The 27,935-nt window shown below is 40.4% G+C and overlaps 3 protein-coding genes, 2 long non-coding RNA genes and 2 other non-coding genes across 8 annotated transcripts in view; 1 reads left to right on the top strand and 6 right to left on the bottom strand.

Annotated features, from left to right (window-relative positions):
- The window catches only part of banp (BTG3 associated nuclear protein), a 39,136-nt gene extending 38,858 nt beyond the window's left edge, over positions 1-278 (bottom strand). The window contains exon 1 of the mRNA XM_069701938.1: positions 110-278. The gene's annotated coding sequence lies outside the window, so the exon portion shown is untranslated. The remainder of the gene's footprint in view (positions 1-109) is intronic.
- Positions 279-751: 473 nt separating this feature from the next.
- Positions 752-824, bottom strand: trnar-acg (transfer RNA arginine (anticodon ACG)). Its single transcript has one exon. It is a non-coding gene; the product is annotated as a tRNA-Arg (tRNA).
- A 1,841-nt stretch (positions 825-2,665) lies between these two features.
- On the bottom strand, positions 2,666-2,737 carry trnap-agg (transfer RNA proline (anticodon AGG)). The gene has a single exon. It is a non-coding gene; the product is annotated as a tRNA-Pro (tRNA).
- Positions 2,738-8,294: 5,557 nt separating this feature from the next.
- Positions 8,295-13,427, top strand: ces2b (carboxylesterase 2b). The gene is made up of 13 exons (XM_069701936.1): positions 8,295-8,416; positions 10,112-10,304; positions 10,391-10,532; positions 10,892-11,025; positions 11,152-11,305; positions 11,442-11,546; positions 11,664-11,762; positions 11,844-11,987; positions 12,088-12,165; positions 12,254-12,401; positions 12,481-12,630; positions 12,737-12,809; positions 12,890-13,427. Exons 1-13 carry the CDS (start codon positions 8,347-8,349, stop codon positions 13,074-13,076), a joined length of 1,677 nt encoding a protein of 558 aa, XP_069558037.1. The 5' UTR covers positions 8,295-8,346; the 3' UTR covers positions 13,077-13,427.
- A 1,329-nt stretch (positions 13,428-14,756) lies between these two features.
- Positions 14,757-22,244, bottom strand: fbxo31 (F-box protein 31). Of its 2 annotated transcripts, XM_069701934.1 has the most exons (10): positions 21,731-22,244; positions 19,838-19,909; positions 19,259-19,345; positions 18,745-18,821; positions 18,414-18,581; positions 18,180-18,254; positions 17,726-17,835; positions 17,412-17,565; positions 16,054-16,427; positions 14,757-15,302 (listed from the first exon to the last, which is right to left on the bottom strand). In XM_069701934.1, exons 1-10 carry the CDS (start codon positions 22,167-22,169, stop codon positions 15,080-15,082), a joined length of 1,779 nt encoding a protein of 592 aa, XP_069558035.1. In that variant the 5' UTR covers positions 22,170-22,244; the 3' UTR covers positions 14,757-15,079. The 2 variants fall into 2 exon arrangements, with proteins under 2 accessions (XP_069558035.1, XP_069558036.1); XM_069701935.1 differs by lacking the exon at positions 19,259-19,345 and having other exon boundaries at positions 21,731-22,243.
- Positions 22,245-23,780: 1,536 nt separating this feature from the next.
- Positions 23,781-24,772, bottom strand: LOC138622785 (uncharacterized). Its single transcript, XR_011311040.1, has 3 exons — positions 24,653-24,772; positions 23,954-24,281; positions 23,781-23,864 (listed from the first exon to the last, which is right to left on the bottom strand). It is a non-coding gene; the product is annotated as an uncharacterized lncRNA (long non-coding RNA).
- A 376-nt stretch (positions 24,773-25,148) lies between these two features.
- LOC138622784 (uncharacterized) lies at positions 25,149-27,901 on the bottom strand. The gene is made up of 4 exons (XR_011311039.1): positions 27,826-27,901; positions 25,722-26,342; positions 25,543-25,628; positions 25,149-25,421 (listed from the first exon to the last, which is right to left on the bottom strand). It is a non-coding gene; the product is annotated as an uncharacterized lncRNA (long non-coding RNA).
- Positions 27,902-27,935: the final 34 nt, after the last annotated feature.

The following is a 27,935-nucleotide window of genomic DNA, read 5'->3' as shown; positions in this document are numbered from 1 at the left end:
GGAATCGGTGAATATTGAAGAAACGGCGATTATATGCGATTTTCATTCGGCTTCTTTCCCCCGCTGTTGGCACACGACGCATGTACCGTGTAAGATTGGGTTATATTACCGTGTGAATGATGAATTCTCGTGTTGTTTGTAGAGATTCCGATAATGGCGTCGTTCCTCGCGAGAGATCGAAGCCCTTGCCCTCGCGCGCTCCTCGCGTGCGAAGGGTTCCCGTATGGTTTAGGGGAGCCCCGGCTTTCACAGCAGCGGGGCTGCTGCACGCAACAACAACACAAACTCTCAAGCAATAGCGTTAACTCTGCAACTGTGCGTATTTTTTTTATTTTATTTTTATTATTATAACAGGAGAAAATTAAGTGATTTTTTTTTTTTTTTTTTTTTTTTTTTTTTTGCATCGCTAAATGTTTCGTGTCACGTACAAATTATGGAGTAATTAGAATATGTCAACGTTGTGTAAACTACGGGGGGGGATTTAATTACTGGCGTGTACTCTGTCTTTAAAGGGTTATTTGATTATTTAGGGTTAGACATGGTGATTCAGCCGTGAACCCCTCAAACATCTGTGAGTTGTAACCTGCATAGATTTTTGTCAACAGATTTAGTTGGAAGTCCTAAAAATTTGGAGAGTATTTTCTTGTTCTTGCATATACTATTTGTGAACGTCTGTTACAGGGTTACTGGTGTGACAGGGCGAGGGATGTTGTATTTCATCCAAATTCATAAAATTGAAAATAAAAATGAACGAGCCAGCCAGGAGTCGAACCTAGAATCTTCTGATCCGTAGTCAGACGCGTTATCCATTGCGCCACTGGCCCGCGCTGCAGATAAGATGTACAAAGTGATTATTTAAAGGTTCATTCCATACGAAGCAGGGTTTAGTGATTTGTCCTTTTCCCTTTGGTTTAAAACCAAAGATTAAGATAAACGCTAGAATACAAACAAACATGTACGTGATTCAATTACAGAATTAGAAAAACTCGCTTGGAAGAAGCTGGGTTTATGTAAGTCTTTCATGTTAGTACTGATCAGTCTCTGTTGTCTTTACTCCAGCGACATGTGGCTATTATTGAGTCTTATTAAAAACTATATGGAAGATGTGAACTTCGTATTAATTTACCAATGGCTCCCTGCCACCGAGGCCATTCGTGTTAATGACAGCCAATTACGTTTCTTATTTTATTACTTTTTAGTTAACTAATGCCATACCTTATTCACGGGAAACTTTTTTTTCACGTTCCCCTTTAATTCTGTAATTGTTTCGTACGTTTTAGTTAATGTATTAGTTTATAGTAGTTCATTTGTATTTATTTATTTGTATCTAAACTAATATGTAGAGATAAATAACAACAGTCATTATATTTGTCACAGGTTTGTATGACAATTTTAATGTATAGTACAAGTACATACGGTTCCAAGTATTAACTTTACGTACCATTGTATATTACTTTTGAAACAATATCATCATATTGATCATATTCATATCATTATGAATGGCTCCAGTCCAGGTCCACTTGCGCTCATTCACGACTTGAATTATTTGAAAAGTCGTCTTTCTCCCAGTTGGGACATAAACTATGTAGTAATGGTTGATATCTATGTATATATAGTATTTTAATATGAATGGCGGGTATAGTATTTGTGATACCATGTATTCCTCCCTTATAATGCTTTACTTCTGACTCAGTGACCCAAAGCCAGAGCCCACTCAGCTTTGACAAGTGCTTCACCATATCTTCCACATGCCTGCGCCTATGTCTCTAAAAGGACCCCTACGCTGTGGAAGACGTCCTGCCTTGTTTCCGGTGCCAAAGATGCTGTGCCCAAGTCGCTCCATGGACTACAGACCGGTGGCACTGACCTCCCACGTCATGAAGACCCTGGAGAAACAGAAAGCTCTGGCCCACGGTCGAGCCACTCTTGCATTCCCTTAAAGTTCCCTACCAGCTCCGATTGATAGTTGAAGCTGCCATCATTTACCTACGTCCACATGAACAAGCCAGTGAGCTCTGTGAGGGTCACGTTTTTTTTTTACTTCTCCATTGTTTCCAACACAATCCAGCCAGCTCTGCTGGTTGAAACACTGACACAATACAGGTGGATGCCCCTTTATGTCATGGATTGACTTGAATTGACCTGGATTAACTACCTGACTGGCAGGCCACAAGATGTGTGCTTGCAGCACTGTGTGTCAGACAACCAGCTGTCTGTGGTCCCTCATCACCAGTGACATCTCCTGCTAACAGCTCTCTGTTCACTCAATCCAAGCCAGCTCTTTCTGCTGGAGCAAAAAGTGGTGAGTTGTTGGCTGCACTCTCAATAGAATTAATAGTAATTATCTTCCATTGTCTGTTGGACCTGACAGTATTGAGGGTTATGGAGCCGTGCTGGACATGGCAGAGTTTTTGGCTGGTCTCAGACACCGCTGTCTTCCCTTAACTGGAGAAGAGTGGACCCTGATCATCAATCACCCTGTGGCAGATGTTTTGGGGAGTATGACAAGAAGAAGACAATTTACCCACCTCGTCACCAAGCCACCCTAAAACAGAGACAATTCAGTGCCTCTAAGAACCAGCTGTGGAGAGCACCAGAAGGTATGTTAAATTAAGGAAAGCGTTGATTATCATTTTTAATTTAGTGAGCCCCTTAAAAACTATCAGGGCTCGTCCGGGATTTGAACCCGGGACCTCTCGCACCCTAAGCGAGAATCATACCCCTAGACCAACGAGCCACGCACAGAACCGTCCATATCTGTCATCTTGTTCTGTCAAGACCTGTAATTGAAGTGTTCAATTTGGTTGTGTAGTGACTTGGGGTTCTACATTTCATCTAGACGAACAGTGCCCTCTAGTGTTGTAAATTAAATGTTCACATTGTTGTGCATTACGTGCGAGACTGAACCCTAAAAAGTTCTGCCCCACAGACGTCCCTTAAATTTACTCAACAAAAAAAAGCCAGAAAAAGGAACCACCCCAGCATCCAAATAATCTCTTAGATGTTGCACCTTTGGATATTCTTTTCCCTGGCGGTCATATTTTGAAAGACACGCAGTCTCTTTGGGTTTAGGTCACTCTGTATGCTCTATGTTGGCCCTTCCAGTTATGTAGAGTAAGCAGGGCTGCTGCAATAAAACCTAACAGTCCAAACTCTGCTTTAATAAGCCCCTGAGGCACAAGCAAGACAAAATTGTTGGTATTCTGGTGGTGATTGTTTGAGCCACCCTTCAAGGTTTTTCAATGCCTTTCTCCAAAATGGCAATACCATGGGACAATCCCACAGATATCCCACACACATATATCAGCTTTGGTTTGGGATAGAAATTGTGGTGCTGATCAACTCTAGCGGAAAAAAAAAAGCCTCTAAAGACTGTCTTGTGTCTTTAGCAAAGAAATACTCGATTGATGAGAGATAGAATAACAAGTACAGTCCTCTTTAACCACATGTTAAAAACCTCTATAAAGTGTTCTCCCCTCTAGATAAACAATATGTTTTACCTTTATCCTTGAAACCTGGTTAATGTGCGAACACGTGAGCACAGTCTTCACATTTAGGAGTATTTGCCCTTTGGCCGAGTTGCTCATATCTTTGTCTCTGGGTTATTTATGGCGACCGACAGTACAGGAGGTCATAGTGATCACATAAAGATCCCTTTCACTCACAGAGCTACAGAAACCTAATAATAAAGGTTTAACCTTAACTTCGTTCAAACCTCTTTGTATTTTTAAGGCACAATTCCCAACTCAGTACATTCCCCCTGGGATTTGAATCCTTACAACAGTAACATGGGAGCTACCTCAGCCCGAGCTCAGTGAGGTAGACAAAGAGGAGGCTGTTCAGGATTTAAACAGATTTCAACCATACTTCAATTTAAAGACAAACCCAGCACAGATGAATCTGTCGTCAGTACATCAGTGGTGGTTGCAGTCTTGGACGTACATGAAGTGAAGGCAAAACAAAGAGGAAAACCAAGTTTAAAGGGCAAATTGTATTATAGAAAAGAGCAATCAATCAAAAATAATCAAACAGAGAGATTTTAAGTGATTTAAAGTTATTTTTCAAGTGGCCACCTTTTTGTGTGCAGTCTATGTGTGCAACCTGCTCATTTATCTTGAACACTCACAGTTCCCTGTGTCTGTGTGGCTCATGGGTGACAGTGCAAACCCCGATTTAAAGCACTTTTATCTTATAAACAATAATGGCATAACGAAAGCCAGAGATACAGGGTGAGCACACTGAGCCTAAATATGGTCAGACACGTCCAGTAGAAATCCCCTTACTTAATCGTAGTGCCTTTCAGTCAGTGTTTACTCTGATCAGAAACCAATTTCTTACAGTTATTCCCTGTTAAAGGGGAGTTTTGCTATAAAATAAATAATAAAAGAAGTTTACGTTTACGATGATGACTGTTTATCTTATAACTTGAAGTTTGATGAATATTTTATTGCACTTCTTGAGATGATTAGAAACAGACAATAAAGTTGGCCAGGTGTTTTAAATGAAGTCATGAAGGCAATCATGAAGTATTAATAATTATCCCTTTACAATCACTGCCCTCGATGATATGATCTGTACTTGGATTAAAAAAAAATTGCAAGTGAGACATTTCTGTTCATGCAGCAGAAGATGCTGGAAATCTGAGCAAAGCCAGTATTTGTCACTCCATTAGAAGGTATATTTGGCTTTCAAACGATATACTTACTTCTTTATTATCTTCCCACAGAAGTATGTGCAACATTAAGGAGGAATTTTATCAAATCGCAGTCACAATGAATTACAGATTATGTGTGTGTGTGTATTTGTGTGCGCACACACATACACGGAGAGAGAGAGAGAGAGGTTTGTAATGTTCATGGTGAATAATATGAGATACATTAACTTTCTCTACATACTTTTAAGGCATTCATGTGTACAACTGGATAATTTGAATCAATAACTCAATGAATTGTAGAATTATGACAGTTTTAGTTAAGATCTGTGGCCGGTAAATGTTTATTTTTAGGATACTAAGCACTCAGTCAGTCCACTACTGTCTGCCACACCTGTTGAGCTCCTTAGTTAAATCAGCATTGTTCTTTTTCACATATTGTCCTTTTCCTCCTCCTGTGTTTCCATTTAGAGCCGTTTCTCACTGGGATTTAAGCATGTGACACGCATCTCCTCCATTTCACATCAGTGAATCTGTGATCGTGGTCTTTTGAAGACATGCGCATTTATCTGGATTAATTACACCTGGTTTGAACTAGCCCCACCTGATCAACCAGGTTTGGCAATTCCCATGCCACCTGAGAATCGAGGTGATTGTTGGTGGTGACAGTCAATCAGGTCTCAGAAATCTTTAAACCAGGTTAAACCAGGTGTGTGTGCGCGGCCAATCAGCGCTCGTACTGCAGCCTAGAATTGACCAATCAGTGTCACCGAATGAATTTGAGGGCGTACCTGGAGAAATTGCGATGGCCGGCAACTATCGAAAAGACGAAACGACTTGATTATTCCTTCTCTTCTTACCAACATTTCAAAAGTAAGTAAATCCTTTATTACTAATGCTGGTACAAATAAATCGCCTTATATACATCAACTTTTTTTTGAATGAAAAGCCGCGATTTTGTGTGGTAAGGACAGCTAGCTATCTGTCCAGTCAGGTTGTAACCATAGGGTTACAACATTATAGCCAGTGATTTAGAGGGACTTTCTACTAATTTTATGTTGATATCTAATTAAATTAACGTTAAATTATCTGAAAAACTAACCTGCCTAGTAATGACATTGGCGATCATGATATTGATAATATTGATTGATATGTATTTACATATGTCATAAATGGTTCTGTTTGTGATGGCCCACATTATTGTTTATTTACCTCTGACTCATTCTGATTCTGGGATGTGATCTGTAAAACCCAGGTCATGATTAGATTAGATTAGATTTAGATTTAGACTTTTATTTATACCATAGTGGGGAAATTCAGTTGTCACAGCAGCATAGAAAAAAACACAAAAAAAGGTGCACACAATATGAAAAAAAATTACAAATATGTATACATAAAATAAGATAGATAGATAGATAGATAGATAGATAGATAGATAGATAGATAGATAGATAGATAGATAGATAGATAGATAGATAGATAGATAGATAGGGGGGTTTGAAACATGATAACTGTTGGATTATTGTACATGTTTTGCTGTGGGTAGCTGATATGTAGTTCTCTAAAGGTAGCATTTCAAGGTGATCATAATTGAATATAACTAGTAATAATATTATGATATAATTTGCATCGTCCCGTGCTGTCTTAACTTCATCTGTTTTAAACTTTTTTTACATTTTCATTTATTTTTTCATCCAGATGGAACCTCACTTTAGGAGACGTGCTGATGGCAGTCTTAACCTCACTGACACCATTGAAGCAACAAATGTGAGGAAAAATAACAAAGGGAAGCCGTGGATGCCACCGCTGTCCCCGGAGGGAGTGCTGGACAAGGCTAGAAAAGCTTTGATTCAGCAGAATGGGGATCCAAAGAACAGGAAACACCTTCTGGGTTTCTTTGAAATCCAGTTTGGTATGTTTTGCAGGCAAACATTCAAGTGGGTGGCTGAAAATGCCCTGGGATATGCTGCTTACCTGGTGGCAGCTATGAACAGGGATCCTACAGGAGGCAGCAAAGACTCCCGAGACCATGCCCACAACAAACAGTGCTTCAAGGGGTATATTGAGCTCTTTTACTTCTGGAAGAATTGCTGTTGCCATGAAGGAAGAGCAAAATACCGGGAGAACTCCCCAGCAGGCTGCCATCTCTCGGCACACTGCTACCACCAAGCAGAGCTCCACCGCCTCTCTCTGCTCCTTATTGGTCAGAAGTTGCCAAACCGCAACAGCCTAACCAAGACTGTGAAAAGGCTTGTTTCCCCCCTGAAAGTCAAACCTTGTAAGCAAATATTTATTTGTATCATACAAATTTAATGTTGTTGCATATAATTGTATTATACAATACTGTTCAATACTCATGATAGTTATCTGTTGTCTTGCTTTTTGTTTTTTTAGCTTTGACACAGGCACGCACACATCCCTCACCCACCCTCGTGCGCTCGTCTGTGTCCACTGAGCTTTCATTTCGTTAATACATCAGCGAGGGCTGGGAAACACTGCCGGGGAGGCAAAGCTAGGACGGCTCAAGGGCAGACAGCATCCTCAAGCAATTGCTCAGGGTCCACCACCACTACTTTAGGGACTTCCTGGCTTTGCAGTTGCACCACCCGTCTCTCTACCTTTGATCTTGCCATCTGCACAGCTTCCTGAAACCTCATACGTGATGGCTACCCCTGGAACACCTCAAGTGTTGTTCCTCTGTGTTGCTATACCTTCAGCTCAGTCCACATCATCATCATCATCCAGTCAGTCAGTTCTCTACAGCACCCAACTATACAAGAAGAGAAAGCAGGAGAGGGAGCTTGTTACCAGGAAGTACACAAAGAAGACAGATGTAATCCTTTGCAGAAGGTGCAGAAAAAAGAGGAAGCCACCGTCTCACCTGCAATATTTTGGTAATAGGTACTGTGAGGAGTCTGAGACTCAAACGTATGATGAATGGAGGGCTGTGGTGGAGAAGCGAGGGTACAGGAAAAAAAAGACAGGAAATGACAACCCCCCCATCCTCTTAAAAATTGTTATTATGTTTTTGAGATGAGTGAGTGTTGGGCTACAAGCATTGTTTATTACTGCTCAAAATACTCACTCAGCCAGCACTTTAAATATTTGTATGACAATGTGAATGTACAGTGCAAGTAAATAGGGTTTTGGGTACAAACCTTATGTATCAGTGTTTATTAGGGTTAGAAACATCTTTATTATACATCCACATAGCAGTTTGGATATTTGTGGGACAATATAAATGTACAGTATCCATACTGTGATCATACCAAGTTAGTAATAAACGGGATTTGATTACGCACATTCTCCCCCAACGAATGTGCGCAAACAAGACAGGTGTATTTTTAGGACATTGCTCATACCTTCACGTCATCTGTTGAGCGCCGTCCTTTAAACCAGGATGCACTGACTGGGCTGGGTAAAACCTGGCTTTTCTCTGGTGTCCTGGATATCTTAATTCTGCGTTAGTGAAACAGGCCCCGGGACAAGGGTGCTAAAAGATTGCCTGTTCTCGAGCACCTGTTGTGACGTGCAGATTCACGTCACTTGTTGAAGCTGTTGCGAGAGGGTGCGGCGCTATCTCGGTCAATGTCAAAGCTTTAGATGCAGCGACCTTTTCTCCCCATGGCTCTTCCTCCCTTTGCAGAGTCTAGCAGAGTTTCGTAACACACACACACACACACACCAGGACCACCATGAATTTCCGTGCAAAGCAAGCACTCTGCTTTCTACTTTTATTTCTCGGCGTTGCTGCAGACCTGAATGGTAAGACTCACAGAACTAACCGACACATTTTGTGTTCGACATTAGATCTGACTGCACTGTTAATCTGAATAGCATACTTCAGATGTATCTTTTAACGTGTCTCAAATAGTAATTCATACAGTTTACTGGATGTTGTGCAATCTCTTCCTGGTACTGCTTACCCTACATAGACTGCTCATTGTTGCCTCAAAGTATCAGATAGCAAAAATCCGAGCAGAGTGTTTTATTTACTCAAACTTGTGTTTTGCTCACTTCATGCTGACAGAATAACCAGAGTATGGAAATTGCTGTGGGTGTATATAAACAAATACTATACTCAGTTTCACCTGGTTGAAAACAGAGATACGATACAACAACAGAATTTAAACGATGTTGAGAGCAAGCAGTTTGTGTAACATCCAGCAGGCGATAAAGTAAATTAGCACACTCCTTTTAAGATAAAATGGCACTACATAGGTCTATATGTAAATATCCTCCACTGCATTGGTGTACCAATCTGAACCAGGGTCTTATCTAACCGGACCAGCACAGAGCCAAGTTTAATGGGTGAAAAGTGGCGTGTGGTGTCCAATACAAACTTGATCCACCCAACTGCCTGCACCAGTAATGTATCGAACTAAAAATTCCAAAAAAATCACAGACATTATAATGTCCTAAAACCCAAGTTGACGTCTTTTTGTTATACTGGCGTTCACAAAATCTGAAAATATAAAATTCCTCAAGTCCTCACACTTGAAAAGAATAAACCAGCATATGTTTGTCAGTAGCCCCTTTTATATATTACTTGCTTGATTGAATCAATGAATAACATTGATTAACTTTCTGTTGATCAACTAACTGATTAATGAACCAGTTGCTTATATGCATTTGAGTTGGTTAAACAAGCAACATGGCAAACACTGGAGACAGGAGACATGTCTTTGATTTATTTATGTATTTGACAGGAAGTGTACTCAATGGTCAACAGGAAAATGAGTTATCCTATCATTTTCATCTGTGGTCTATGTCCAGTTCTTAAAATGGCAACCTAATATTAGAATAAATTGAGTTTTCACAATCAAAACATAAAGACTCCAGCCAGACCAATACTGGATGGTTGGGGCCGTGACTGCTATTAAGAAGGAAAAAAATAGATATAGATCGATAGATAGATGGATATCGACGAAATGGGGTTATCAAACACGTGTGACAGACGTGTGTAATTGAAGAAGAATATTTTACAGTTTAATGATAAACTTTATTGTTTGACATCAAAAACTTCACTGGGAATGTAATGATTATAATTAACCATAAATATATATTTTTTTTAAACCACAAATAAATACATTTCTGAATTCCCTCAAGCATCTTTTTCTGCATTGTGTTCTGTTAAAAAAAAGTTTAAAGACAACGTGTACGCTGATTCAAATATATGTGATAATGGCAAACTGATAAATTAGTCAGACTAAATTCCCAAACCAGTCCAATGCACATCCACCAAACGAACGATTTAACTTGGCTGAATACATGACTCATTATTAAATTTAAAGTTATGATACTAACACTTGTCCACTTTTTAGCTGCACATGTGTATCTATATAAACATAAGATTTAAACAACTGTTGCAGATTTAAAGCTAGTATGTTTGAAAAAGTATTTTTCCATGGGAAAGTGTTACATTATGATTCTGACTGACTTCCTTTAATATCCTGACAGCCCCTGAAGTCCAAACAGAGCTCGGCAGCCTGAGAGGTACATTTTTGACTGTAAAGGGGAAGGAAGATGGAGTTTATGCCTACCTGGGTATCCCATTTGCCAAGCCACCCCTCGGCCCCTCCTTGAGACTGGCTGCACCTCAGCCGGTAGAAGGATGGGAAGGAGTGAAAGACGCAACCCAGCAGCCATTCATGTAAGACGTGTGCGCTCCAGTTTTTGCTCCTAAACTTGAAGCAATTCTGCCCAATACTTATTGATCTGAAAATGTCTCTATTTTAGGTGCATTCAGAGTAAACCAATGGTTTCCCTGTTGCTTGAAAAACTTGGTAACATAACTATGGAAATCCCGGACATTTCAGAAGACTGCCTTTACCTCAACATTTACACTCCTGCGAACAGAGCTCACGATGCCAAGCTCCCAGTAAGAACCCTTTACTGCAGGCTTTGAGTGATGCTGCTCGGCTACTGAGATTCAGCTCTGGAAAAGTTTGGATAGTGTTATAGAATCTGTTTTTTGTAATGCTTTTAAATAATTCATAATGGCGCATATGAATAATGATGCCCATATTTAGAACCGGATGGTAATGGTCTTACCTCTAATCCCAACCTGACGTCCTGTTTTTGTATCGGTCAGTTTGTTTAACGAAGTCTTTGTTTAGTTTAATGTAACTTGACTGAGACTCTTTTGTGTTGAAATTAGTAGGAATAAAAAAAATAAAAAATAAATAAAAAGTCATTTATACTGTAGAGAAATGATTGAGGACTTTTTTTCTTTGCCAGGTCATGGTTTGGATCCATGGTGGAGGCTTTGTTTTGGGGTCTGCTTCAATGTTTGATGGCTCTGCGATGGCTGCTTACCAGGATGTGGTTGTGGTTGTGATCCAGTATCGCTTGGGAGCTCTGGGATTTCTCAGGTAAATAGACTCGCGACTAACGACAGTTAGAGAATACTGTCACTATGTTCTACTACTTTTGATCTGATCTCTGCCACATGTGAACAGCTGGTGTGAACATAGACTGTAACTCTATGTTCTGTCTAGCACTGGAGATGAGCACATGTCTGGGAACTTTGGCATGCTGGACCAGGTACAAGCCCTGAGGTGGGTCAAGCAGCACATTCACAACTTTGGAGGAGATCCAGATTTAGTGACCATATTTGGGGAGTCTGCTGGTGGAGTGAGTGTATGCCTCCTGGTAAGGATCACTCTGCATATAAATTGCTTCAAATAAACTGTATGCAAATGTTGTACTTGTGCCTTTGCAAGGTTACATCTGTCCACATAACCTTTTTTTTTTTTTTTTTCATCTTTTCTGTGACTTGAATGAACAGCTTCTCTCACCATTGTCTGATGGCCTGTTCCACCATGCCATTGCTGAGAGTGGGACAGCTTCAATGGACATACTTATGGATGACAATCCTGTACCAGCGATGCAGGTTAATTATCAAACTGCTTCTTTCTGTGTGTCTTAACATTCTTCAATGCACAGCACTGAGAGCATCACATCATATGTTTCTAAATTGTTTGGAGTTATCCTTCACGTCTGTCCTCAGATGGTTGCAAATGTATCTGGGTGTAGCCACGAAAGCACAGAGAAGATCAGTGATTGCTTTAGAAACCTTGGTCTTGATACTATTTTGGATTTTACAGAGGTGAGATACAGTGTGCAAAAGTCCCTTTATATTTGGCTGTTTTTATGCTGTCTCAACATTTCTACATTTTATTCCCTCCAGAATGTACAACTGAGATATCCTTTAAATGTGGATGGACACTTCCTGAAAAAACCTGTGAATGAGCTGTTAAGTAATCATGAACTCCTCACTGTACCATTCATGACTGGCGTTAATAATGATGAAGGAGGATGGTCACTTCCTACTGTAAGTGCTTAGCTGATCTCCAGATGAGCCCGTCAAAACTTTGTATTGTTTTGCTTCTGTGCATATATGAAATGTTAACCGCAGTTGGGTCCTACTTTAGTTCCTTGCTCCTCAAAACTGGACTGAGGGAATGGATCGGGAGCAGATTGTGAACATACTGTCTGTGTTCTATCCGGATGTAAGACAGACACCACCTGATATTACAATATTACTATTCTTCAACATGCTCAAGCTTCTTTGACAGATGTGTTGTTGATTTTCTCCAGCCTAAAGATGCATTCTTCAAAGATTTGTTGGTGGATGAATATGTTGGATCTGGTGAGGACCGTGTGAAAAACAGAGATGCGTTCCTTGAGATTATTGGAGATCTGCTCTTCAACATTCCAGCCGTCCAAGCTTCTAATTATCACAGAGGTAATTGTTATAAAAGTCAAATGTTATTGACTGTCACACACTTTCTTAAACAACTGTCACACCCATTGTCTACTTCTAGATGCAGGTGCTGCTGTATACCTGTATGAGTACCAGCATGCTCCCAAAATCCTGCAGGAACATAGGCCCAGCTTTGTCAAGAGTGACCATGGAGATGAGGTCTTAATGGTGTTTGGACTTTGCTTCACGACTACACATGTCAAAATGGGTGGTAAGTGCCACATACAAATTCTTGTTTCCATACACCACCAGATATCTGGCTTGCCTTTGTGTTTTTCTAGAGAGCAAAATATTTCAATAGATTATCACCATTTTAGATCCATGCCCCGAAGAGGAGGAACAGTTGAGCCGAATAATGATGAACTACTGGGGCAACTTTGCTCACACAGGGTAGGAATGACAACTTATTTGAAGTTATAGTCACACAAAACACAAAGTTGCTCATAACTTTTGTGTGTGTGTGTGTGTAGGTCTCCTAATGGGAAAGGCCTCGCCCACTGGCCAAAGTATGGAGCAGAAGAAGAGTACCTGGCAATCGGTTTAAAGGAGCAGGTAACTGGTCAGTACCTGAAGAAGGACCGGGTTGTGTTCCTGACCCAGACCGTCCCGGAGAAGCTCAAACAACACATTGAAAAAATGGAGCACGGCGAGCTGTAGACCAGTCACATCTCTTCCCTCCATTCCAAGAGTGTCAGCCAAATGTGTGGTTCAAAACTGGGAAAATACAAACACACTGGATAGTAGTATGAAAGGGTTAACACTGGTAACCGGGGGTTTTGATGGGTCCAGCATTTTGGTATGAAAGGGGAACATGTGGTACTTAAGATAATTGCTTCTACTATAATATGTAATATAAGGCCATTGTGTAAAACATTACAAATTTTATTACATTTCAATCAAAATTGAAGATGAGAAAGGAGATCATCCTTTCTGATGATGGGTGAGAACAGCGGCCTTGTGTTACTGTGTGAAACACAAGCTGTTGTAAAAATAAACAGATGTGACAAAGAGGTTCTTTTCAGTTTTTTTATTACTGAGAAGAGCGCTTAAGCTGAAAAGCTCCCTGAAGTCTGATGTGAGCAGTTCAATAGGTCAAACTTAGTTTTCCACAAAATCAGCCAAATGGCATTGAAAATAGTACAAAGCAACACTTCAAAGGCAAATCATTCAACGAGCTGGGTTTACATAGAGGAGACTGTATGAAACAAATACACTAAATGATACGAAATTGATCAAATGTAACAAAAATAAATCAATGACACTTTAGCAGACATTTTATGTTTTTGCAAATGTTAGTAAAGCTGCAGTCTGATATAAAAGTGCTGGCCAGTGGTTTTTGAATGATTCACTATACTGCCCAGAAAAGTGCACTTGGAGTAGGAAAGCTACCGGGCATCACCAACAGGCCTTAATGATTCATACAGACACTTAACTTGGTATTGAGATGCACTTTGAGCTGTTAGTTTGTATAATGTTCAACTAGCCTGGTGTCAAGTTTGATATAAATGGGGAAAACTGGAGGGAGTTGTTTTGCAGGTATAAAGCCAGGCAAACACTGTGTCAGCCATTTTAACAAACAACAAATGCACTACATTTCAAAGGTGAGAGGAGTTTCTGTTTCAGACCATAATTACAGACATATAAACTGTATAATTTGGATACTTTCAATAAATCCAGCTGATGTATAGGTTAAGTTATTCTATTGCAATACATTTTTTTCAACTTACGTAATATGTTGGGTGTGGTGACATTGAGTATGTTTAATGTAGGACCATGAACCAAAGTGTATCACTGAAAAAGATATCTCGAGTTCAAAGGGCAAAAACTGGCTGACATAATTAGTGTTTGATAAGAACAGTTAACAGTTAGAAAATTGCCCAGTTGTAAAACTCACTCTATATCCATTAGACAAATGTATTCAATGAATGTAACTTGATACCTTTTGGTTGTAATACACATAAATAGTTTTGTTTTCACTAACTTGTGGCAAGGAGAAAAACACCTGAGATGCTGTCTTCTTTTAAGTTCTGATGTCTTTAAAGCAAAAACAACAATGACCAGCCCCCGTCACCACAAAAAAAAGAAAAAAAAGAAAAAGCAAGGCATGCTGCTCCTTAGAAATAAAAGTGTTCAGGTACTGGGTTATGAGTGAAATGCAATAAGAGCTAAATAAACCGCAGCATGCACTTCAATATGATGGGCAGTGAAATCAGAATAATATCATTATATAGTAGAATACATTGGACACCTTTCTTCAAGCACTACCAAGTACAGACATGGTTTAGAATCAGAGGCACATACAGTTTGATCCATAATAAATGGTATTAAGTGGTATCATTCTTTTTTTTTTCCAGCAGGGAATAAATAAATAAATAACATTTATATGACCCATTATCATGCTGCACTGGAGGATTAAGGTCATACTGAGGTGATAAATGGTGACTTGGGAGGCCTTTCAAGGTGCTTGAATGGGAACAGGTGCGCGAGTGTGCACGATCAAGGTGACAAACTAGCTAAAGTTAGATAGTAAAACCTAAAGTTTGTGAAACTGTTACAGATAAAAACCAGGAGAGTTAATGTCAGCAGAGAACAGAGGTGATTTGTGTATAATGCTCGTTATTCTGCCTTGTATCGTGGGAGGAGACTTAAAACTTGCTGCATCAGGATGTCCAGGACTGCATGTTGCACAGCATGGCCTCAAATCGCTCCATGTTAGGGGCGTGAGCATGGGGCAGGTGGTCCGTCAGGCGACTGTACAGACTGAAAGACTTCAACTCCAGCCAGATGAAACCAAAATGGTCCTCATCAAACAGCACAAAGAGCCCCGGGGTGCGCTCTGGACTTGTAAAGCCATGCCCAGCAATCAGGCCGGTCCCATAGAAGCTGAAAAGGAGACACATTTATTTCAATGGTTTGTAGAGTCTGTGCACACAAGTACAGAAAATTACAGCAACGCTTATGACCATGGTATTTTACTTTAATAATTAAATGTACCAATTACTGAATATTACATTCTAATTTCGAAAAGATTTATAGCAACCTCTTATTGGTTAATGCTGCTCATATATAGATTCATAGATAAAGGAAAAAGAGGGCAGCGGTTATTTTAGCTAAACTATGCAAATCAAGCAATAAAAATGATCCTTAAACATCTTCAAATTGCATTTCAGTTTGTAATGAATAACTATTAATATTAGTACTATTACTATTAGTAGTAACATTTGGGCATTTTCTTTTAAGGTGACAATAAAAGATGTTTGTAGTTACATTCCTCTTGCAGGTTGCTTGTAATGCGATGCAGCCCAGCGGCTGTTTTTGTTTTGAGATCTGCTAATCAGTGATCTCCAACCTGCTAAATGTATGTGACTTGTCAAAAAATTCATGTTAATGTGATACACCATTTCAGGTACTCACATTATTTTACTCCATCTATCCTTTTTGCTCCAGACCCACTTTAACTAATTGTGGAAGCCAAAATCTCCATTATTATTTTCATATGGTGACAAATTACAAATTCTGTGGTTTGGGATCATGTTTTCAGGATGCTCATTCAACAATCTACATTAATATTGTAGCAAAGCAGCAGCTACAATACATCCACATCTGCACTGTGGAATTTATACCGAGTCCTTACCATTTCCTGCAGGTGCGAGGGTACACTTCATTGCGAGCCATAACCCCGAGAGGCAGGACGAAGGGCTGGGCTTCAGGAGGATTGGTTCTTCTGCCGCTCAGGCCAGACTGGCAGCTGTCTGCACAGGCACCACTGTCTGCCTCCATCTCTTCTGCCCCTCTGGCACCGCCAGAGGCCCCTTCTGCTGCATGTCGGACTGACGTTGAGGCACCATTTGCCTGTTGTTGCACCTCCCGCTGTACTTCCTCGTGCACCCCGAGTACCAGCCGGGACAGCTCCTCAATGTTGCGCTGTTGCTCCAAATCTGGGAGGACCACAGGCCGACTCAGGTCAACGTCCAATGTGAGTTGTCCTGCAGGAACATTGGGGTCTCCCTGCAGAAAGGCGTTTGCAGATTCATTTTGTGGTTTAATCTTAGATGCCCAAGGTAATAAATATGACAATGTTCATTCAAAAGCAGTCTGATATCAGTGTGATTTAAACAGGAATTTTAGTTATAGAGTTTATTTACAAGAAAGCAGTCTTTCTGTGGAAAATTATGTCCATACAGCTGTAAACCAGTCCCTCCTGGAAATCACAATCTTGCAGTCACATTAATTAATGCAAACTCAACTCATTTCTGCCATATTTTCAGTGCTTGCACTATTGCAAAATTCATAAGATTTCTCTACAATAAATGTGTTCACTGCTGAAACTATTACAGCACAATGAGCCTGTTCAAACAAAACATGATTTATCAAAAAAATAACAATTTACAGCCATGAAGGCTCTTCAACCTCTCATTAAAACAAACTGCATGCCAGTTAACTGAAAAAATTCCGAAAACCGGAAGTGACCGGGTTTATGAGAAATGTAGTCTTATAATGAAAATTCGCTTAACAATCGCCTCACTTCCCTACATCAGTCTAATCATACAGTGTGAAAATGACATAAGTTATATGCACCCTTACCGTTTTAGTTTGCACTTCACTTGTGTATGTGTTTAATTAATTTGTTTGTTTTTAAGAATTTAAAGTATTTATTTAAAAATGCGTGTTTTGTAACGCTAAGTCACTTTTATGACCAAGTTTATTTGTATAACTTTGAGTCTACAGTTCTTGATTAGCTGAGATTTTAAATATTCCCAGCTATTTCTGTGATGTTTGAATTGCTTATTGTCATAGGAAGTAATTACATGAGTCTCTTTTGATTATTGAGTAGTTAAAAAAATATTTTACAGGCAAAAGTCCCTGCAATGTCAAGCATTTTTGATAACAACAAACACTAAAACGCCTCTGTGACATCCTAGAGGGACAGGTAAACAGCCTGTGATTACTTTATATCACTGGACCTCTGACAATTACTATTCACTAACTTACGGTGAGTTTGGTGGCTCTTGCAGAAGTCCCGTGGAAACTGAGCATGACAATCTCCAAGCCATGACTGCCATAAGTGCCTTTGAATAGGCCTGGCTGCAGCAGGTCCGAGGGCATCGCAGGAGGCAGGTAGATCCTCCGGTACGTCAAGCAATTACTGTCATAGGAAAGAAAATGGAAGCCACAGGTTTACTTAGCCTCTGCCTAGACTTGTCGTTATTGTTAAAAAATGCAAGCTGAGAGCTATTGAAGGTGTTGAAGTCAATGACACTTGATTTCAGCTACAGAGGAAGTGTATGCAAGGAAGAGAGTCATACTCATATTGACTAGTATAAATGAACTTCATCAGGATGAGCTCCTGCATGTGCTCATGAAAGATTTCTTCCAGCGTCCGGCCCCATTCTTCCTCCAACCATGTCCTGAACTCCTACACACACACACACACACACACACACACACACACACACACACACACACACACACACACACACACACACACACACACACACACACACACACACACACACACACACACACACACACACACACACACACACACACACACACACACACACACACACACACACACACGCTGATGATTGACTTTGAATTTAAACATTTATCATTCCTCGTCATTATTCCTTGTATGTGTTAGCATACCTGGCCAATAAATCTGATTCTGATCAGTAAACATATGCTTTAAAAAAACAAAACAATTTAAACAGATCATCAAAAGATTTCAGGTAGAAACAGTTCCCCAATTTAACCCACCTCCTGTCTGCCTCCTGGCATGCGGTGATGATCAGTCTGGTTACACTTCGTTGAAAATTCATTCTTCTTTACCGTCTAAAAATAACAGAATGTGACACATATTAGAGAATGACCTACATTCACAAGCTACTAACCTCAAATTAAAGTAGAATCAGTTATCTGTGTCAGGAAATATCCTTCAAATTCTGTAGAATTCGGTGCACAGATAAGCTTTTTTATTGTGTAAGTCCTCACCTGTATGTCTCCTTTGTGGGGACCTTTGTGTCCATACATACACTCCACTGTGGCCTTTTTGCTCTCCCACATGTGGATACGGAACAACGGCCGTCTTCTCATGGGATCCTCCACACGGGGGTCATGAGGTGGCAAATACATCCAGCCAATGATGAACAACCCGTCCACCTGGAGGAATTTTTTTTTTTTAATAATTTACCTGCCCTGTCCAAAATTTGCAGCTATATATTACTGCATCATGAATGATCATACAAAGAGGTCAACAAACTGTAAACTGCGGTCATTGTTCCTAATCTCAATGTAAATGTCTTGACTGAGAAACACCACTTACCACAACATTGAGCAACCCGCCATAAGGACCTATATCAGGCTGCCATAGGCCCAAGATATGCCTATACGGGTGAAGCACTGCAACATGAGAGCACAATAGCACACCATACTGATCAATTTCTGCAGCGCTACACTCGTGATTTACTACGAGCTACACAATGCATGGTTGAAAACACCAGAGGAGATGTTAGAAGCCACTCAGCCCACTTGTTCTTTAATGCCCTAATGGAGTCTGTGAGATGTAAACCCAAAGGGAAGAAAGTGTAAACTGAGCTGTTCCTGTCAGCCGTGTTTCTAAACACCACACACTGCACACCAAATTATCTGGCCTCCCATTTCACACTTAAGATGCAAGCAAACAGTGCGGGAAGAATTAATAACACATGTACTATTAACACAGGATGCATAACACTGCTGTTATACAGTCACAGTTTGTTTTCAAATGAAATCAGTGTAAGTCCCACACACACATCCCCTCATGCTGCAGCCATCCACTTTGAGGCCCATGTACATACAGTGCGTGTACACGTCTCTATAGTCCATGTGCTCGTAGTCCGGGAGGAGCTTCATAAAGCGCCCAGACTTCACCCGCGGGTTGACACCTGCACAGGCACAACATAGGCATGTGTAGAGCAGCCACGGACCGAGGCGGGTCCAGCGCAGCACAGCGCTCTGATGAATGCAGTGATGTGCCAAAATAATTCATTCAAAGAGGCAGCAGCTCTTTCCACCACTTTGCCTGATGTGTTTTGGGGCAGCTGGTATTTAAAGAAGAAAAATATGCTCTAAATCTCTGCTAATAGACAAATTTAGGAACAGATGGGGGAGAATACATTCAAACAAAGTTATACCATCAACTTTCTAAGTTTAGGTGGGACAGAGAAAATACAATTATTTAAAAAGCATTTGCTGGGAAGGCTTTCCATCTGCTGCAGACCAGAGTCAACATTACGATGCTCTTTTTGGACACCTACTGTACCACACATGCACACAAACATATGTGAGGGTGCAAACACAGAATGACCCAAATGAAAAGGAATGAGCCAAATACTTCATTGGATCAATAAAGGATGACTGAGAGCTGTCATACTGACGTTTAACATAAAGGTCCTGGCTAGATACTCCTCCTGCCTCCATCTTCCTCAGATCTTCCTTCATGCCAAACTCTGCAGAGAAAAAACACACAAGGGAATTAGGAGAAGGACTCACTGTAAGTCTGACTTATTAAAGACAATAAAAATATGTATAAATGGTTATGACAATTGATTAATACAGTTAGTCACATTTTTTAACTTTGCAATCTCCATATGTACTTGATTCATAACAGAAATTGTGTCGTCACATGTTACAGATTCTCTCTGAGGGATGTTGTCGCTTGAAAGGGAGATGGACAGTCTAATTACAGTTCAATCAGCAGACACAGACGTGACCTGATCATGTCCGAGTCACACGATTTCTTCAGCACACAGACGGCCTGAGGGAGAAGCAAACTAAGCGGCTGTTTAGGATGCAGGCCTTTACAGAAATCCAAACAAGAAAATGTGAAATCTTTTGGAGAAGGCTTATTATTTGATCATGAATTTGGTTCTATTATGTAATATAATTCTGTGTTTTTGCATGAGTTACGTGTTGTCATTTTTAAGATGTACTGATCATATATTTTAGCCTAATTGACAGCTAAGATTCTTAATTGAATGCTTTTAATATGCTGCAGCCTTTTCATCTCTTAATAAAAATACCTTTGTATTTCTAACTGCAACTGTGTATGCTTGCAGTAGTATTTGTTGTATTTGTATAGTATTTGTTCCTATTCTTCTGTAAGTGCCATTTTGGTACATGGAATGTCTCTTCTTGTTTACTTTCATAATCTACAGCATATTGTTCCAATTAATAGATTAATGTGCATCTATAAAAGGGCTTAACGATAAATGCCTATTGCAAAAGCATTTTTTAATTTAGGGCAGTATATACGTTTAGGTGTCTGAAATTAGAGAATTTTACTTTTTTCTTTTTATGAAAAAAAAGAACCAAACGATTAATCGAGACAATTATCAAAATTGTGTTCAATTGATTTAACTAGATAATTAATCAACTAATTGTTCTAGCTTTATTTAGGTTTTTTTTTGTGTTGGCATTCAAATAACTTAATCCCCAATTAAATTTATTACATCTTGAAGCTAATGTAATTAGCAAATGTTAACACCAGATTACCTGGAATGAGAATGTATTTCATATTTTTACTTGGTAAAATTATTTAATTTAAGGTTGTGTAATGTGACAGTTTAACTTTGTGTTATGTATTATACTGTGGTATTTACACGTTTAATATCTGTCTCTGCTTATTTTGTCCATACAGATTTATAGAATTTATTATTTATTGCCAAAGAAAATGTCAAAAATCCCTTGATTAATGAATATGTATTTCTCTACACGTTGCAGCAGCACTATTTGACATGTTTTTAAAACATCATAAGTGAGCCGTGAGGAAATCAGAAACTATATCTTTGAATTTTTCAATAGGTTTGCATCTAATGCTATGAGGCATATGGTTATCGGAGTCATCTGCTGACTTACAGTACAGTGTGATGGTTTGGAGAGGGGGGGGGGGTGAGTGATCATAACAAGAATGCCCACGGCCCCCAGAAAGGCTAGGCCCGCGCCTGCACCCAGTCTTATCAACACTGAATGGCTGACATGGGCCTCATAACAGGGAAAGCTCTTGGTCTATTTTTTTTTTTTTTTTTTTTTTACAGCACTGAATTAGGATTCCGCGGCTGGGTTAAAGGTACTTCCCTTCATGTTTCCCGTGCAGATCGATAAAAATGCTTTTAGGGAAAAACGTTTCCGTGAAACCAGAGCTGGCACATAACCTGACGAGAAGGCATTTCACGTCGCCTGATCGACATATCTCATATTTGACTCTCCATTATGTGTCTATCTAACGTTATTTTAGGCTTTAAACTATCTCCAGTAGTTGCTATATTTACCCTCCATGCACCGCCTTCTCCAGATGGTTTCCGTGTTGAGAATTTGTCTGAATTTCTTGCAAACGAGGGCAACGTTTGGTAGAACTGTTCCTGGAAGCAAGGAAAATATTTCCACTAAAAGCTCCGGCGGTAACTCCGTTAATAATTGGGGGTGTAGAGGTCCCGTGGCCGCGCGATCCGGACAGCCTCCTCTGTTGACATGACGGCTGCCATATTCACAAGCGTCGCTCGGCCCTGCAGTGGCGACGCCGCCGCCGCCGCCGCCGTGCTCCGGGCCTCCGCTGCCTCCACCTGCGTCGCCTTTCCTCTGGCCGACGATCCGCTCCTCTTCCTCCTCGTCCATGTCGGAATCGCTGCCTTGATCCTGCTGGCTATTCCGCTGTCGCCTCCGGCACCTCCGAGACTGACCCACTCCGCAGAGCCTGGCGCAAACAGCCATCCGTAGTCACCAAACAGGCAACATTACATCACTACAACACATTTATCAGCTGCAGTGGGGCTCATCTGCTCCTGTCCTCGCGAGCATGGGCAGAAACATTTCTTCTGACGTCACCGTGTGCACGCAAAGAGCGTAGTGGCTTCTTTCTTTCCTTCCTACCGCAGTGTTGTGTGCAACAGCCTGCGCAGTTGTTGCGAAAGTTTGTGAAAAGTTTGACACCCAGCAAAAGATAAGTGAGAGGGCCCTGCTGTCTCTCACAACCAGTGAAGTGGGCAGTTTACTGGAAGTGGCCCCTCAAGGGTTCAGAGGTCAAGGACGTTATGCATATTTTGCTACAAAATGTTAGTAATCAGGTTAGGGGACAAGCAAAATAGGAAAATAAAATTATTATAATTATCATTAAAAAGTAGGTCCCATGAAGTTAATTATTGTTAAATAATAAATTACCATTTTGGTTAAAAAAAACAAACTACGTAGAATATTATACTCACTCTGCTGCTTTACATCTCACTGTGCAGGAATATTTTGTGCCTACATCAGGACAGGCTCAATTCATTTGGCAGTATGTGCTCAAATCTTGAACCTTGTTATTGATCAGTTCTCTTTTTTGAATTAGCACTGCTTCTTGTCTGCAAATAACATGAACATGCATTGCAAGCAGGCCAAGGCTTTTTGGCCATGTGGACAGATAAGATAAACAGATAATTAAAAAGAGCTATATAGTAACCAATGTGAAAAACCTGTGAACAGTAACCAGCCCTGTTGATATTTTCTTTCATCACTCAGCATGGAGTTGACCTGAATGTAGATGTGGTTTGAGGTTGGGAACATTTATCCTTCACCGCAGTCATTTGTGATCTACATATGTGGGATTTGTTTGACGTTTGTGCTTTAAAAATCCAATCATTTCAATCTTAATTTAAGTTGGACAGAATAACTTTTATTAAAAGTTTGACAGTAATCAGTGTCAATAACTGAAGTTTACATATATTTTTAGGGCCTTTCAGCTTTACTGCCCAGTTTAAAAATATTTGTCAGAAAAGTAACCAAATGTAATAAGTGACTTTACTTTGATGGAGTACATAAAATAGCAACACAACTTATTGCATTTTGAAGAAAACACGAAGCAACCATCTTGTTTTCATCGACATTAGATTCCTCCTCGCTGTCAAAACAGCCTTTATGAGCCTTTCTGTAAAGAACAAAAACACGACACCTCATCCTTTCTGGTAAGTGCAAACAAAAGCTTCAAGGACGGCGCGTGATAAACACTGAGCTGCTTCTGTCTGTAGCTGTAACTGAGACTGTAACTGAGGCTGCAACTGAGGTTGTAAGTGTGGCTAACTGTGGCGGGAGGGTGCTGCTTGCAACTTCTAGTGTTGCTGGCAGTGAAGGTAGGGGAGCGGTTCCTGGCTTAGGAAGAGAGGATGGACACCTTTTTTAGGTAATGAGGCACCAGGAATTAGTCAGTGCCTTTGACTGTGCCGGCACGGGGCTGTTGTCACTGTGACTCTACACATCCCGGCGTGTCAGGCAGGTCGTCTGCCGACACCATCTGGCTTCCCGGCTGCAGCCTGGTTCGACAGGATACTCCATCTTGTGCGCCACAGAGGAAGATGGGCGAGGGGTTTTTGTGTAGTCCGCTGTTCAGATGTCGGAGGATCAGTTTCTGCTGTTGATTGGTCCACTGGGGCTCTGTGAAAAAGGTCAATGTTGTTTTCATTTGTCTTCATGACAAATATACATTTAAAGTTTGTGTGCCAACAAATCCTAAAAGTCTTTACATCTACAGCTGTGTCCACCAGGCGAAAGAGCTGGCTTTGAGCGAGCAGCAGGCAGCAGGGGTCGGTTCTGTGTCCAAGGTGACTACAGTGATGTCCTGAAAACTCCCCAAGTTCAAAGTAACCTTCATCTACTTCCATATCGACATCCGACTCTTCAACGGCCAACCTGTCGGCCTGCAGGACTGTACCAGTTTGCTGCTAGAGGTATTCCACTCCATTGCGCTCATTGTTAAACCAGTGGATGATATACCATGATATTTACATAACAATGTATAAACTTGAATGAAGTTGTCACAAAAAACAACAAATGATTTCTTGCCTGCTGTACCTAAGGGAAGAAAATGGAAATAACCATTATGGATAAATGGATAAATATTTATTAAAGCAATAATACACAATATTTGATCAGCGGAATGAAATGTCATTTCTCACAGACCCAAGGCGCTACCACACAAGAAATAAAACAGAAGTCAAAAATAAAAAAAACTGTTAACACCTATTACAAACACCAACATAACTGTGTCTCTGGCATGGTCTTATTGCTTGCATTTAAAGTGCAGGAACTGTGATGTAAAACAAAAACTGTAGAATATAAAAAGATACCAGTTCAAATTTAACATGATACAGATAAAAAGCACAGCGACGATTGGCTGAATGAATACTGTGTGCAAAAAAACAACAAGATAAGTATAAACATACATATCACGTGCTTCCTCCAACCGAGTTGCCGCTGCTAGCAATGTGATGTTATCCGGCTCAGTGGACACAGACGAGCTGGGGAGGGTGGGTGAGGCTGTATGCGTACCTGGGTCAAAGCTAAAATAAAAGAGCAAGACAACAGATAACTATCATGAGTATTGAACAGCAGTAAATAGAAAACATTAAAATTGTATCATACAAATAAATATTTGCTTTCAAGGTTTGACTTTCAGGGGGGAAACAAGCCTTTTCACAGTCTTGTTCAGGCTGTTCTGGTTTGGCAACTTCCCGACCAATAAGGAGCAGAGAGAGGTGGTGGAGCTCTGCTTGGTGGCAGCCTGCTGGGGAGTTCTCCCGGTATTTTGCTCTTCCTTCATGGCAACAGCAATTCTTCCAGAAGTAAAAGAGCTCAATATACCCCTCGAAGCACTGTTTGTTGTGGGCATGGTCTTGGGAGTCTTCGCTGCCTCCTGTTCATAGCTGCCACCAGGTAAGCAGCATATCCCAGGGCATTTTCAACCACCCACTTGAATGTTTGCCTGCGAAACATACCAAACTGGATTTCAAAGAAACCCAGAAGTTGTTTCCTGTTCTTTGGATCCCCATTTTGCTGAATCAAAGCTTTTCTAGCCTTGTCCAGCACTCCCTCCGGGGACAGCGGTGGCATCCACGGCTTCCCTTTGTTATTTTTCCTCACATTTGTTCCTCACACAATGGTGTCAGTGAGGTTAAGACTGCCATCAGCACGTCTCCTAAAGTGAGGTTCGATCTGGATGAAACAATAAATGAAAATGTTTAAAAAAAAAAGTTGAGAAACAGATGAAGTTAAGACAGCAGAGAATGATGAAAATTATATCATAATATTATTAGTTATATTCAATTATGATCACCTTGAAATGTTAAGCCCGGTCCTCATTCCACCTTGCAAGACCCCACAGCAGGTAATCCTGGAAGAAGGTATCGCTTGCAAGTGTACCTGTAAATTAAATCCAGAAAAGTTAACAAAAAAAGAAAAAGTCTGAGGCCATAAAAACATTTCATTCAGGTAGCGTTGCCAAAGCAGGGCCACCTTTTTGGTAGAATCCATTTTCAGGATCCGGCCATATTGGGAGGTGATGGTGGCCTTTATTTCCTCCAGTGTTTGAAAGACATCCTGGGCATACACCTGCATCAGCCAGCGGTATTTAGGAACAGGAAGTTGTGGTTGTGGTTGGGGGGGTGGGGGGGGGGAACGGGCAGGATCAGACCTGATGTGATCGCCCTGGAAATTCCTTTGCACTCTGTGATGTACTGGACTGGTTTCTGCAACCAGACCTCAGCATGACACTCCTGCAGCATCTGCTGGGTCTGGATGCTGCTATTTCACAGCCTTTGCCGACACATTAAAGTGATGCCCTTCATGTCACATGCCAGTTTCGAGGCCAATGTCAACCTGAGAGTCGATACTGTGGCTCCAGCTGATGACCTTTCTTTTGCAGCTTTGACAGGCCAGGTATTCAGACGCAACAAAGTGCATCTTCCCCACCCACAGCCGCCACATATCTGATCTTTTGGTGCAGGCCAGCCGAGGTTAGAGGTAACTGTTGCTTATGATGCTTCAGTGTTGTCCGCCTCACCAGGACCTTTGATATCTTCCTCTGGTCCACTTCAGTCAAAGTGTGTATCCAACCAGCTGGAAGACAGAGTCGTGCTGGATAAAACAAAAAAAGTGAACAAATGAAAATTCACTTTACACAGCATAGGGTGATAGGCTATTAGTCAAAGCAAAGTTTATTTACAACTGGTTCACAAACAAACAAAACTCAAACAGCAAGTAAAAAAAACCATCAACAGGCAAAAATAACCCATGTGGAAATGAGATAAACTTGGAAAACCATGACGTTACAGGGATGAATGCAGACAATCTCACAACTGAAAGGGGAGATGCATATCTACTGACGGGCTAATTAAATGCAGGTGAGCACACGAACTGATTGAGGTTAAAAAAAAAACAACACAAAGGCAGGTAGTTAAACAAGAGGGGTCTCCTGTTTGCTGGATCTCCGTAGTGCTGAATTAAAGCTTTTCTGGCTTTGACCAGTTCCTCCTGTGGGGACATGGGTCACATCAACAGCTTTATTTTCTTTATATCACTCACTTTTCTTTTCTTTTTTTTAAACAGTAATATGACATTTGTTTATATATTACTTAAGCTGTGTGTGTGTATATACTGCCAGTTGTCCTCAGTCATGCTCACCTTATATTGCTGATTTTTATAGGAAGTTCTGTCCATGTCAATTTTTCCAACAGGCTAAATATGATGTATAAAAATCCCTGAATTACTTAATCAGTAGTAAAATATTGTGACTTTTATGTGTGATCAAAAATGGAATAAGAATGATTTATATTAACATGTAAACATAACTACATATTAAACGTTTTTGCACATTATCAGCTTCGCCAGATGTACGATTGTACGATCATTTTGCCCTCTGTATGTTCAATAAAGCCAAAAGTTCATCAAGTCGAATAATTTGTTTTATTTTGTATTTTTGCATTAGTTGTGAGTTGTAATCAGTCTAGAGTCTGGACTATCTCATTTTAATTGATTTCTTGACCTAATCAGAAAAATAAAATGAAGATTCCTATGTCTGTGGATGTGCATCTCTTCGTGACCACGTGAAGTCTTTCCAGCCAATCTCCCTCTAGTAATGACCGCGAGTTTTCCAAATCGGCGAATAAGATCGATAGTTAGGTAGCCTATTTAAAAAAAAATAATTAAGGAGCATATTTAAAGATTGCACAACAACGGGCTATGTGGAATCTCAACTGAAAAGGTAAACATGTTATTTATTTGATTTCCATGTAAATGCCGAACTCGTGCTGTTATTGGCTCCTCTTACTAATGTCATGCTCGACGGGTATGTTCAAAAGTTGTGATTAAAATTACTGACAAAGATGCTGTTGTAAAGTAATGATATAGTGTACATTTTAAGCGTTTAATTAGGGACACCTAGTACATTTCAGACCAATCTTTTTTTTTTTAAATGCTAAGAAACACGGATGACTTAAAAATTGTAGACTTCAGACCTCTATCATCATTAATCAACCTGGCGAGATTATATTTATTGAAACAGCAAACCTATTACTTTTTGAATAAGAAAAGTACTGTGAACTAAGAGATGTTTGCTGACCTGCCAGATGCATGCAATTCTGGGCAGAACTTTGTCCCCGTATGCCAACCGCAATGTCTGTCTTCGTCTCTCGGCTTCACTTTGGAGTTGATTTGACAATTATTGGTAGT

Source organism: Brachyistius frenatus, unplaced genomic scaffold (genome assembly GCF_029030835.1).
Source record: "Brachyistius frenatus isolate BFR_SWC_R1_liver_20210118 unplaced genomic scaffold, ASM2903083v1 Contig_39, whole genome shotgun sequence".
NCBI classification, from domain to species: domain Eukaryota; kingdom Metazoa; phylum Chordata; class Actinopteri; family Embiotocidae; genus Brachyistius; species Brachyistius frenatus.
This window is presented reverse-complemented; position numbering and strand designations above follow the sequence as displayed.

Bases quoted from the DNA above. Each gene is read 5' to 3' on its own strand.
- ces2b (XM_069701936.1), top strand. From the start codon at position 8,347: ATGAATTTCCGTGCAAAGCAAGCACTCTGCTTTCTACTTTTATTTCTC. The intron at 8,417-10,111 runs GTAAGACTCACA...ATATCCTGACAG, and splicing joins CGTTGCTGCAGACCTGAATG to CCCCTGAAGTCCAAACAGAG. The intron at 12,166-12,253 runs GTAAGACAGACA...GATTTTCTCCAG, and splicing joins TGTCTGTGTTCTATCCGGAT to CCTAAAGATGCATTCTTCAA.
- fbxo31 (XM_069701934.1), bottom strand. From the start codon at position 22,169: ATGGCTGTTTGCGCCAGGCTCTGCGGAGTGGGTCAGTCTCGGAGGTGC. The intron at 18,822-19,258 runs GTATGTACATGG...CTCATGTTGCAG, and splicing joins TAGAGACGTGTACACGCACT to TGCTTCACCCGTATAGGCAT. The intron at 17,566-17,725 runs GTATGACTCTCT...TTCCTATGACAG, and splicing joins ATTTATACTAGTCAATATGA to TAATTGCTTGACGTACCGGA.